The following is a 13250-nucleotide window of genomic DNA, read 5'->3' as shown; positions in this document are numbered from 1 at the left end:
TGAATCCGAAGACTGGCATCGTTTGGCATGTTTGTTTAAACTGGACACCAATTTGCGCATCCATCGGTTGGTTCACCTATCTAAATGCGAGTACACCGAGCCCTCTGATATGACGCATTTCCGTGACGCATGGTGGTACTCATGAACGTCAGGGCATCACCGTTAGGGTGTAAACACGCAGTAAATGTCAGGGCGTTTGCACCCAGCAAATACGGGCGTTACCGTTGCCCCAATTTTGTGGTATGATGCTTGCCAGTCACTGGGTAAGGATTATTTTCTTGATAATTTGCGTGCACTTTTTGCATGTTTTTTTGCGCTTTTTACGCGACAGTCTTTCAGGATGCTCTCTCGCAAAGGTGTCAGACATCGTCGATGAAAATTCCACACAGTTGGGCTGACATGCTGACCAGGCGAATGTTGCACTTTTTTGGAACTCCAACATCTTCTGAAGTCCAATTTGAGAATTGGACGGACGAGGGCAGGCATTTCTGGATTATTCTGAACAGCCGGTGTTATCCTGTCGTATCGCATACTTAAAGTGCATGCGTCGCAACTTATTTAATGCAGAGAAACACCACTTACCCACGATCGTTTTCTTTTCTTCATTTATTCCGCGAGCAATGACTGGGGTTATTGGTAGCGAACAGTACCTTTTCGATATGGAAGTTGAAAACTTTTAGACCAGCTGATTTTTTACACTTTCTCAACGGAAAGCTGGTCCATCCTTGGACCAAGGACTTTACTTTTGACCAGTGTTTTCTTAGAAAACAGTACCTCTTTTTTCGACCGCCGTTCCGGGATGCAAGTAGTGAAAGACAGTCAGTAATGCGCCCGGAAAGAAACGGCTCTGATAAACGCTCCTGGCAAGAGGGTCTTTAAGAGACCATTGAATGTATCTCTACCTTACAACGAACGGGGAGTTGGTCTAAGCGCCTGACCTGTACTTTGAGTCGCAGTTACCACTAATCTGCCAATCATTTGCAACCAATAATGCATTTGCAGCCAATCAAGATATCTTACGACCAATCAAGATCATTCACAACCAATCGGGGTCATTTGCAATCAATCAAGATCATTTACAGTCAAAATTATTTGCAACCAATTTGCCATCGTATTGCGTGGCCTGGGATCCCACAATATGCGGGCAAGTTAAACCATGCTTAAGAAGGTGCCCGCTAACCGGTTGGCACAGTATCCGCTAGCACATCCCAGAGAGTTGTTCGGCTGACTCTGAGTTGACAACCCGGTCCGAGTGGTCCGACTCACGAGCGAGCAGCGAGAAAGTGCTTGGTAAACGGGCGTCGCGTCGTTGAGCCAGCTGGAGACGCTGGTTGAGCTCTCAGTTTTCGCCCCGGGTGACTCTTCATACGGGCGCGTCATAGAGGTCACACAGGTCGTCGATTGGCCTGCTGCCAACCACATCGCTGAAGGGGTTCGGCGGGGTCAGAAGCCGGTCACGTGGTGACAAGGAACCAATATCACTGGTGCCCGCGTGCCGCCAGAGCATGGCACCGAGCAAGTAACTAACTGGCGTTTTTTTGGATGAACGATAAATAAAAAACCCGAAACTGCGGAACCGTGCCGCCATCGATTAAGAAATGTGCATGGCGTTAAAGTATGATCTTGGTGAGGCGAAGCCCCTCATCTTTTTGATCAAGAAGTTTTCTTTGAGTTCTGCCAAGCACACAATGCGCCGAAAAGCTGTTTCCGAAGAAATGCATAGGTTTGTTTTGTTTTAAACGCGCCATTACCTTTCTGCCACCGGCATCATAATTTAAAATTAGGAAGTTAAAAATTGCACTTGATTATTTCAATTCTTCACATTAGGTAGGCATGTGACATGCGGTCCATTACCAACTGGATGACGACTGTGCTTGCAGTAATTAAAGTCATACTTGTTTGTTTTCTGAAGGTGCTCTCAAAAGCCTGCATATACCCATATGAATTTTGTAGCATCGTGTGCCAGGTTTTGCGTGAAATCCATTGCTAAGACATAATTCCGATGAAGTCAGCTACGGCCGCATTGGGTGAAAAAATCCCAACGGAAGGCAAACATAATTGTAGAGTTAACTCCGACGTAAAGTGTCAGGCTCCAGGAGCCACAAACACAATACCCACGTGAGCGGCATGTTGAGATGGACGCTCCTTTCAAAAGAATGGTGCAGGCCGTTAACATAAAACGGTCAAACAACGGATACAGGCCATGTACATCACGCGATACAAGCAGGTAGTATGTGGTTGCGAAGAGCTGGGTGTCCTAAAGTTACATTAGTTTGAGCACATGTGTGCCAGATGAGATTTCCTACCTGTGATATAGTCATGAGTTGGAGCTATGGAGTTATAACGCAGGCTGCAAATTCCTTCGGCATTTGCAGCCTGCGTTATAATCGTGGGGTTTCCGTAAGGGTGTCCCATCGATGTAGCAATCGTTTCCATAGCGACACGTGGTGTAGGGGCCTTCGGTTAAGAATCTCTTTACCAAATGCACCCACGTCCAATGGGGTTGTGCCCGTACCCAACTGGCGCTTTTTCATAATCAGCAGCACCCCATCACGCAACGGCTTGGATTTTCATAAACCCTTCTCGTTACCCTTTCTGTATCAATATTCATGGGTCTGAATACCCATGGTCAGTCAGAACGTGAAGTCCTCTTACGCGATGCCAACTGGCCACTATAGTCTAATTTGCTCTCTCAAACACTGCCTTGAGACGACCCGTCGTCATTGGGGATTTGAAAGGAACATTCCACATCTGAATATATTAAAACAAGCGTGAGGTGTGGCGAAACAAGCTCACGTCTGTCTGTTGGCGTGATTTTAAGTGGAAAAAACCGCATTAGACAACACACTTTCTCTATTTACAAAAATGGCTCCCAATGCGCCATTGCTTGATTATGTCATCGCACTCTGGATTTGAGCTTCTTGACGGCCATGACATCTGGAAATTGTACTCACGAACGGCAGATATGAACGAATTGACAATTGTATTTTTACTGGCCTTGATCGCCGCATGGCCAATGGAGTGGCAGGAAATTGAATGACGTTATTAAGGCGTCATATATGCCTGTGCGATCTTCAAACATTCTCCCAAAATAGTATGCACATCTTCGCGGTCGTGTGACTAAAAAACTGGAGGGGTTTAGGTCTTAAAAAGGGCAGAACCGTACATTGTACCGAAATATTTTCAAGCTGCCCATTTCAGTTGAAAATGCCATACCAATGTGGAGCGCCCCCTTTAAGACGCACTCAGCAGCTGAGACTATGTTGCGTCGCCTGCCTCCTACGCTGGCAAAAACGAAGCGCACTGCGGGGAATCGAACCCAGTACCTCTGGTTTCCCAGGCGCGCAATGGTCAACGCAGACGCGTTAACCGCAACATTATCCCCTGCCCCCCCCCCCCTTGTGACGACTCATCCCTCCGTCACGCCTTTTTCGCCTTACTGCATACGCCATTCAGAACCCATCGCGCCACCTTGCCGTGCGACGCCATGAACCCACATGTCAGGCCCCTCCTCCCCACTTCCCCCATCACGTGACCGTGCGACCTATCAGGATGTCAGCCGTCATCGGCGCGCCCACGCCGACCGCCGCGGGGCATAAAGGCGGCGCCGCCACGGAGGTCCGCCGCAGTCGCCGCGCCACCCCTTCTGGCCCGACCATGCCGCGCCTCATCCTGCCAGTCCTACTGCTGGCTGCTCTGCTGGCCTCCGTCGCCCATGGCCACATCATGTTCTCCCGCAACGGCTGCGGCTGCCTGCGCAACCCCGTGGCGCGCGCGCTGGACGAGGGCGAGCTGGGACAGCTGCGGAACTACGTCTCCGGACGCGGGGTGACGCACAGCAACGTGCTCACGGACGCGGCCCTGCAGGCGGTGTTCCGCTTCAGCATCCTCAACAACTTCCCGGACGTAGTGCCGAACAACCGCGCTGGCGTCCTGCGCGTGGTGTCCCAGGGGTTCAACGAGCTCTCTGACCAAGTCCTGCCCGACGAGAAGCTCGTGGGCACGGTCGTGCAGCACCTGCGGAGCGGCGTCGCTGAGTTGACCACGAACAGGGCCAACATCGACTTGCCGTCGCTGGTGCCGGCGGCGGCGGTGGTGCTGCACCAGCGGGGCGTCGACCTTGGGGCCGGCCAGCTTCAGCAGGTGCTCAGCAACGGACTGTCCGGCTTCCTGCAGTCGCCGGCTTTCCAGGTGGGTCTGTCGGGCGCGATCGGGAAGGCCCGACGCGGTCTGAGAAGTTTATAGATGTACGGGGCGGGAGGAAGTGAAAGGAAAGGGCTGGATGGGCTAGTCAAAGTGGATTAGGAGAATACCGTGTCAAGGTTAGAGCAACAGTGATGACCTCGCAGCAGATGAGCCTTGCCGCCCCCTTAAGCGACCCTCCCAGTGTGACACTGTATATCGTCATTGCATCGCCATTGCGTCGCCTTCGCACTTTCCACTGCACTTTTTCCTTTACCAGCTTAATCGTGCCCGTGCTAGAAGCCAAACTGTAACGCCTTGTCTTGTGTAAAGCGCCCGGACTACCTATACGTTAGAAAACATGGAATCAATGATCACGTTCTCACGAACAATGAGTGCGTGAGAACGTGATCAGCATGACCTTGATCTAAATTACGCTCATGCTACAAGTGTCATATTCCAGGTCCTTTGTTCCTGATATCATTGACTTGCACGTAATGACGTGTTTGTCCAGGTTTGAGCTGTTATGACCTTACACTCTGATAGCCTTAGAAAACACATCATGAGTATCAATTAAGTTCATGCTATGTCAATTCCTCACCTTTAGAACCAACGGTCAGGGAGGGTACATTCAAAACGAGAAATGCGCTTCTGAGCGGTGATTTCCGCATGTTTACTGTGCAAAGCTTAAAAGCGAAGGCAAAGGTCTGTGACCTATTTTGTGAAAACCTGTAGCTTGCAGTTCAAATGCAAAAGCTCATCAATTAAATTATTCCTATTCACGTGAGTGACCACGAGAGATGCCTCTAAAAAATCGGAGTGCATTGCAACGCGCCGTGATCTGATCACCTAGCAGTCGACTTGCTAGGTCAAAATTTGGGTACGTTTTGCAGTTTTCTTACGTACTTTGTCGTATCTCCGGAATAATGGGGGTGGGGGAGGCTCAGTCATTCATGCACATGTATGTACATATGCATCGCGTGGCCTTTCCTGGCGAAATGAAAGATTGTTCAGGGTCACTACAAAACTTGCCATGACCTTGACATTAAAACCACTAATTTATTTTAGCGGTTTAAAAAATGTGACGAATCTTGACCTTTACCTGGAATAACCGTAACAGCACCTTACCTTGTCGCCGTCATTTTCATTTATAACGTAGTGGTTGTCATTGCCGATTTCATATTATGTCCAAAACTCGACCTGATTTCAACTTGACCTCGAGCATCGTTTCAAAAGTCACGAGCGCAGGTCTTGCTGGATATCTAACCACTCTGAACTGTCAGATCTACTCGACAATAAAATTTAACGCACAAAAAGGTTATGAAATAGAATGTAATGGCACGTTTTACAACTTTTTGACTAACTTGCACGGAACTAGCCTGGGGGAAAAATAAAAACGCAGCCAATAGCAAGCACACAACCTTGGAGCTGTGCGATTCAGTCGAGCTCCACCCCCCAGAAACGATGGTAGTACAGCCTGGGTAGTGATCGCAATGCCACACGCCACAATTTGCGCGTTCTGGGTCCGACGGCGCTGTCAAAACGTCAGGGAACTGTGAACGGCGGCTCGGCAGAGTCGAGCCTGAGGCAGGCGCCACTTCGACGGCAGTCAGCGGCTGCGTCATAAAACGGGGTACGAACTGACGCACTGGGCCGCGTCCTGTGGACACGAATACCAGAAACGGAGTCCGGACTGACGCACTGGGCCGCATCCTGTGGACACGGACACCAGAAAAGGGGTGCGGACTGACGCACTGGGCTGCGTCCTGTGGACACGGATACCAGAAAGGGTCTAGCGTTACTCACACGCCGTGTTCCGGACGATTCTCGCAAACCGAGAGGTGAAGAAAATTTAGTTTTTTTGTAGGCTCTCACTAACGATTCAAAATGTGAAGGCTCGTAATTCTGTTCATGAAACTACATTCGGGTGCCTCCAAGAAAAGCAGCTGGCTGTGGGTGACCGTTGGGCCATCCTGGACGTAGCCCGTGAAAAGCGTGCGGCCTTTTATGGCCCACGAAGCGTTCAATAACCGGCTTCCTGCACATGTTTAGCTTAAGTCATTTACCGAGTCTACCAAAAACGGACCCTGCTGCTCGAATAATGTGTTTGGGATCATCCGTTAATAAATTGCCAAAATGACGAAGTAATGACAAAATCACGTCACGAGAGGCGTAGAAATGCCACTCAATTCAGCTCATCATTCAAGTTCTTGTGGCTGCTTATACACAAGGCGAGAGTATATATTTCTTCGAAACGACACCCGGAAGGCATTTTTGGCTGTAAATATATTCCCAACATTTTGATAGGATAGATTTCTGGGATCAGACCATACACCAAGCAGAGCTTGTGGAGTGAGCCGTCTCCACCATCCGATTTTGAAATTCCAGTTCAACGACGAAAGTTCGGTTCAACGCGGAAGGGCAACGCGCTGCAATGCTCAACACGGTCCACCCTGCTCTCTGACCTTACACGACCTTTGGCGGCCGGTACCACCGGCCGCAGATCGTCCCAACCCGAGGGTACACAGCGAGTACCGAAGCGACTCGAACACATACAGCCCGCCACGGGCACGTCAGGGGCAGGGGACCTTTTTCAAAATAAAGGTTTGCAACGCTTTGCTACATTTAGCATTCCCATTCTTCCCTGTGCACCTTTCAAAGATCAAAATTCGCTACGTGTCTCTACATGTAGGCGTACATACGCATGATAGTGCGCGTGATAGAAATGCGACTGATATACCGGTGCTGCGATTATTTTCTGCATCTGAGGGATGCAATCGCTTGCCTCTAAAGACGCTGGTATTCATAGAAATATTTGTATAGACCATGAAAAAGGCTGCGTATTTGGAGGGTAGATATTACTGTTAGAAGCAGCGACAAACTAGGGCTTTCCAGAAGATGCGAGGGGTATGTCAAAGTCACTGTCTGGCCCTGGTTCCTTAAGGGTATAAGGCGTGCCTAACATGCCGAAATTACTTTTTGCTTCACTTTGTGCGTATTTCCGCCCTAAAAGAGCTCGGATTACTTAAAATACCGCCAAGCGTCATGACATTTAAGGTACGGCATTATCTGTTAGACGCACGTAACACTAAACATGTTCTTTTATCATGGCGGTACATAGCAGTTGTGATAATCCGTGCTGTCAGTAGCTGCCTGTCACTGACAATTCAACCACTCTTGGGTGCTGAAAGGAGGTAAGGATATTCGATACTGGTAATTTCACGTATACGGCAATTGCGTTTGAATTACGAAGAAACGACAGACATTATTTCAAAACGCGAATTACGTTACCAGCTAGCAAATGCCACCAGAGTAGTAAGTTGAGCTCCTTTCACACTTACTTGCGGAAACTTTGGTTGCCATCTAAATGGACTCCGGCAAAAACCATCTTTAGATGAAAAAGCTGGATAGCGCGATGTGTAGGTCTTGCAGCATACAAACTAGCTTTAAGTAAAACATAAGTTAACATGATGCTAGGGAAAGACGCTCACTTCGTCAGGCCTGCAATACAAACTTTTATCACCATTCTCCTCCGTGAGTTGGACCAAGACCAAGGTTAGGCGCTGCCGTAATTAGCATAGTGTGCCAAAGTTTTGTCACTGGAGCCTTGCAGGTTTCCAAATGCAGGACGCCTCGTTGAGATTGACCGTAAGATTTTGGAACCACTGTGTGATATCCACTGATGCTTCTGGTTCCACAACATATGCTCCCAGGCCACTTGACGGCTCCAAGGCCTGCGATTGGTAGAAAAATCACCGTGACGTCACACGACTCTTTGAAGCCACTTTACGACCTGGACAAGATATCTTGCTGTTATTTTCCGTTCAAAGCCATCGCTTTTCTTTGTTTCACTGCATTAGCGCTTGGCTGGAAGTTTCATGAGCATCGACTGCAGGATTCATTCACTACTAAATAAACTGCCTGCTTCAATGGATAAGTGGCTCCTCTTTATACATTATTAGTCCTATTTTTAGCTCCTTACTTTACACTGGTAACTTCATGTATGCAGTAGACTAGTCCTCTTTATAGCTCGAAGACTCTCATATCATGCCATACGAAGACAACAACCGCACAATATTTCGTTATCATGCGTTTAGACTACCGACGACTCACTTTTTGCGATTTTCAATTAAAGGCAGCGGTCTCACAACCTGATAGTACTTACACCCAGGCCATCCACACCACGTGAACCTCAGCCTCCAACTGATTCGTTTCTGTATCCCATTGTTCCCCATTGCACCCCGTTGTACCCATGTACCCCATTGTACCCCGCCACCCCTCTACCCCACTACACTTCGGCTGCTGACGTTGCAGCGGCCACCGCGGCACAGCAATCACCAGCGTGCGTGCTGTGTTGCAGGAGAGCTACACTCCTCTCGCCCAGCTCGTGGCCTCCCTGGATCACATTGATCACCACTTGCCGTCGATCCTGGAGCTGGAGTCGCTGAGGCCGGTCCGCGCCAAACTGGAGTCTCGCTTCAACCTCGACAGCAAGATCTTTGACGCCCGCTTCAAGCAGGCCGTCGACGCTTTCGAGTCCAACCGTCAGCGAATCCTCGACAGCTTCAACACGCTCTCCTCCCGCGGCGCCGGCTTCGAGGTCACGATCCAGTCCGTGATTGAGAGGATGACGGGGCTGTTCCCTGGCACGTCAAGCGCCACCTTACGCTCGGTGCTCAACCTGCTCCAGCTGTCGAACAGGTGAGTTCTCCGCGGAACTGCTTTTTGCAGCTCTGACAGCAACGATAAAGTCTTAAATCGTGGCATGCTCCCTCGTGTGGGAACGAGATTGTCAACTCCTTCACTGCTGTGTGGTGGGTGCTGGAATTGATGCTCGTCTTTCGCTATCCTGCTATGCATAGATCCATCCTTATAAGTACAATACTATTCTGCCACGGGCCAGGGCGTCGTCTTGCCAGGCTCATTAGCATACGGTATGTTACATGAAGCTCAATATGAACACTGTCTTCGAATACGACGCCGCATGTATGAAGAAGAAATTCATGCATTGATGACGAGTCTCCCGGGTTTTAGCACGCATACGCTGACTGCTTCCGGGCCAGCAAGCGACATCACCATCCACACTGCAAATGAATGCAGACTTACAGCCAGGCATAAGTGATGTCTTGACGAGCCGATATTTTACGATTTCTCGACAATTCTGCCCGCCTTCGTCGAGCAGAGCAAGAAGTTCTTTCCCTTTTCGCCTTTCGCATTTGCCCCAAAATGGAGCCAGACGTTTATCCTGGTCCTGACATTTGAGCCGTGACATGCAGGTCTTCGCCCCTTCCCCACCCCCACCCCTCTCCCTACGCTCGCCCACGAAAATGGAGCGCTCCCGGACGCGGCAAGCGCCGTTGTCCTTTGTTCGTGAACTATGCACATCGACCTTTGGCCGTGGCGTGACCCATGACCGTGGTGTGACCTTAAGGCCAGGATCTGACAGACCACAGAGGTAGAGGGGAAAGGGAGGGACGGTATAACCATGGCAACCGAAGACGAATTTCTCGTTATTTGTTATATTTTTATAACATATATGTATATATATATCATACTTTTATATTTCTATATTTTTATATTTTATGCATTTTATATACTTTTTTATGTTTCTCGTTAGACGTTATTTCTCTGCTTCAGAGTCGCGCTTCTGAGCGGCTCTGGGCTCTCAAGCTCTGAGTGCCAGCCTTGGAGCCTCTGTCCCAAATTCTGAACTAACATGGCCATTCGATCGGCGCTGACCTTTGACTTGGGGCAGCGGTGCCAGATTTTGACAGCATGCACGCTGCTCGTGCCGTCAGCAGCGACTGAGCTGCCCCTCGCGGAGTGTCCTCCGACCCGGCTCGCCACCTCTGACCTGACCTTCATCGACAGCGCCAGCGGACGGGCGAGGCCACAGGACCTGCTCTCCATCGTCGCCATTCCTCCGATTGCGCCCAGCCTGCGCACCGTCGACGACGCGGCGGTGCGCCGGTTCCAGCTGCATCTGCCGGCGCGCATCAGGATAAGCGTCCAGCAGGTGCGCGAGGCGTACTCGCTCTTCATCATCGGATTGGCGTCGCAGGGCGTGCAGCCGCTGGATCTGGTCGCGACGCACCAGCTGTTCATCAGACTCACACAGCAGGCGTTCCTCGTGATACCGGAATACACGACGGAGAACTACTTCCTGTACGTTCTCCGTGTGGCGGTGTCCCAAGTCCCGCGCGGGTCCGCAGGGTTCTCGCTGAGAATCTTCGACCCGACCGTCGTGGTCGACAACGTGCTGGTACCGGAGCCGCTGCAGAACATATACACCGAGGGCCGCAAGACTATCATAGAGCGCGAGAGCGGCCTGCAGGGCAGCAGCTTCGACATCAGCAAGAGGCTGGAGCGCGGGGAGGGGAACAAGCCGTTTGTCACCAACACCGTACAGCTGCGGCCGCCGATCCGCAACGGTCCTCTGCCGAGGTACGATCCGTTCTCCTACGGCGGCGTTGCGCTGTCGGGTGATGAGTTCCGGCAGGTGTCTCAGGTGCTGAGCGGTCGCTTCAGTGCACTTTCGGGACGCTCGCTGCAAGAGCCGATCCTGCGAGTACTCATCGAGGCGGGCGTAGTGAGCGGCAGCGGTAGCGCTGCGGCCGCCGGCTTCAGTCGCTTCTTCAGGGGCCTGCCCAGCTTCTCGGCGCCCGACAACCTGGGGGCCCTGCTCAGCAGGCTGAGCAGCCTCAGCTCCAGTCTGCAGCTGACGAAGCCGCAGCTGCTGGGCGGACTGCAGCAGTTCTTCGTGACGTCACGCGCACTCGGCCACATCATACCCGCGCCCGCGCTACCGGGCGTCTTCTCAGCCGCGGTCGGCCAGTTCGTCAACACGGTGCCGCAGGTGAGGTCGCAGCCGTTCGACATCGATTTCGTGCGCTATCTGCGCAGGCGGCTCACCGAAATCCTGCAGCAGGTGGTGCTGGTCGGCAACTCGGTGCCCGTTATCGGTAGCCAGCTGGACAAGATCTTCTCGGGGCTGCACGGGCTGCAGATAAGCCCCCGTGCACAGCGTGCCATTATCCGCTTCATCGACTCTGGAAGGCTCGTCCAGGCGCCTGGAGCCGACGCCTTCGCCACCGGCACGAGGCGGCTGCTCGCGGGCCTGGAGCAGCGCTACCCCCGCGACGTATTCGTCCTGCCGAGAAACGAGCGGCGGCTGCTGCAGGGCGACCTCCGTCGCTCGGGCATCATCGTCGGCGACCAGCAGCTGACCGATGTCAATGCGCTGGCGCTGGTCGGACTTGGCCTCAACAAGCGCTTGGACCCGCGGATCAAGCGGGCGGACCTGCGTGGCATCCTGCGCCGCGCCATCGTCTCGTTCCTGCGCATCAATAACGTGAACAACATCCCGACCAGCGACTTCTTCCGCTCGCTGTTTGCCGTGCAGAAGGCGCCGCTGCCGCCGCTGCCGGTGCCGGTGGTGGGGCAGGACCAGCGCCCCGTGCCGTACACACCGGCTCCGATCCCCATCATCGACGACCTCACGCTGCCGCTGGTCGACGTCAACCGACTGATCACGCTGCTGCGTCGCTACTTCCCCTTCGTCTCCATCGACAACGTGCAGGCGATCCTGGTGCACGTGGTGGAGATCCGACGAGCGGCGTCCGTGTCGATCACGCAGGGCAACCTCCTGGGGGAGCTGACCTCGTACTTGAGTGGGCTGCCCAAGTCTCTGGCTATCCAGGGCGTGGACATCGAGGAACTGCGGAAGAAGATCGATGCCAGCTTGGCGGAGGTCACCATTACGGGCAACGGCATCCAATCGGGCCTGGTGGAGCTAATGCTGCACCTGCACTATCTGAACCTGCCGCTGCCGACGCCGGCCACCCAAAACGAGTTCTTCAGCTTCGTCATCATCTTGTACGGGCGCACTGTCATACGTCAGCAGCTGCGGTTCGGCGAGCCCTTCTACAAGTTCCTGCAGGAGACGCTGCCTGGTTTCGGCAGCTCCGTAGCGCCATTCCCGATCTTCAGCGCCCCGCAGCTGTACCAGGCACTGGAAGGGCAGCTGAGCCCTTCGAGGCTCGTGCTGAAGGACCTGCCACTCTACATCCAAGCGGTCATCCAGTCCGCCGGGCTGCAGGGCACCCAGGTGAGCCTGCCAACCGTGCTTCAGAGAATCAACGGCATCTCGGCCGGCAAACTGGGCCCGCTCTCCCAGGCAGAGGCAAAGGGGATCCTCGGCCGTCTGCGCTCGGCCAGTCTCGGTGGCATCGGTGCGCCACATGTGCAGCGTGCCTTCGACTTGTGCAGGCTGGCGGTGCGCCTGAGCGGCGGAAGTCTGGGCCGGAGCGCGCTGCTGCACAGGTTCGGCCAGGTGGTCGTGGTGATCGTGCGCCAGTACAAGAGCCTTCTGGTGCCGCAGCTGGTGCCGCACCTGGTGCGCCTTGGCAGTCCCAAGCAGTTCTCGTTCAAGGGCTGAGTCCGCAGCGCTGCAGGGGGGGAAGACGTTCTTCCGGCGGAGGGTCTCGCCGTCACTGTGTCACGTACCAGCCGGTAAAATATTTCGGGATGCTGTTAGCATGTGCTGTGGGCGGTGGCGTGGTGTTATCATGTAGCAAATAAAATTATATTGGCACAATCATCGGCCAGTCTATCTAAGGAAGCCTGTCCACCTGAGCGGAAAGGAAATCCAGAACTTTCAGCACAAAGGCCGACTTTACAAGTTGTAATTTTGAGGGCCTATCGACGACATGCTTATGTTGTCCCTGCCCGCCGAAGGGTTGACGTGACAGACTACGCGACCAAAAGTCTTGGGTTAGAATCTAAATAAACACGCCGCAAAACATCAGCCAGTAACAAAACACAGCGGTGGAAGCTGGATTGATATGGATGTGTTTCTTTGTGTGTTAAAATGTTCAGCACCGCAGCTCAACCCATCATTAAAAGACTAATGGGCGTCAGCAGTCGCCTTGGCATCGTAGCTGTCACTGCGCATGATCACGACCTCTGCTTGAAGCCTCGCCGTAGAAACATGCGTCGATTGCGGTTCCACATGGGCCTATAACTGCACGGGTCTATAGCTACATGGGTTTGGAGGTACAGAGAGAGAG

The 13250-nt window shown here is 52.6% G+C and overlaps 1 protein-coding gene across 1 annotated transcript; it reads left to right on the top strand.

Annotated features, from left to right (window-relative positions):
• Positions 1-3614: 3614 nt before the first annotated feature.
• Positions 3615-12781, top strand: LOC119104914 (uncharacterized). The gene is made up of 3 exons (XM_037228653.1): positions 3615-4191; positions 8543-8883; positions 10054-12781. Exons 1-3 carry the CDS (start codon positions 3658-3660, stop codon positions 12617-12619), a joined length of 3441 nt encoding a protein of 1146 aa, XP_037084548.1. The 5' UTR covers positions 3615-3657; the 3' UTR covers positions 12620-12781.
• The last annotated feature ends 469 nt before the right edge of the window (positions 12782-13250 follow it).

This window comes from Pollicipes pollicipes, unplaced genomic scaffold, assembly GCF_011947565.3.
Source record: "Pollicipes pollicipes isolate AB1234 unplaced genomic scaffold, Ppol_2.1 Scaffold_6052;HRSCAF=7182_pilon_pilon_pilon, whole genome shotgun sequence".
NCBI classification, from domain to species: domain Eukaryota; kingdom Metazoa; phylum Arthropoda; class Thecostraca; order Pollicipedomorpha; family Pollicipedidae; genus Pollicipes; species Pollicipes pollicipes.
This window is presented reverse-complemented; position numbering and strand designations above follow the sequence as displayed.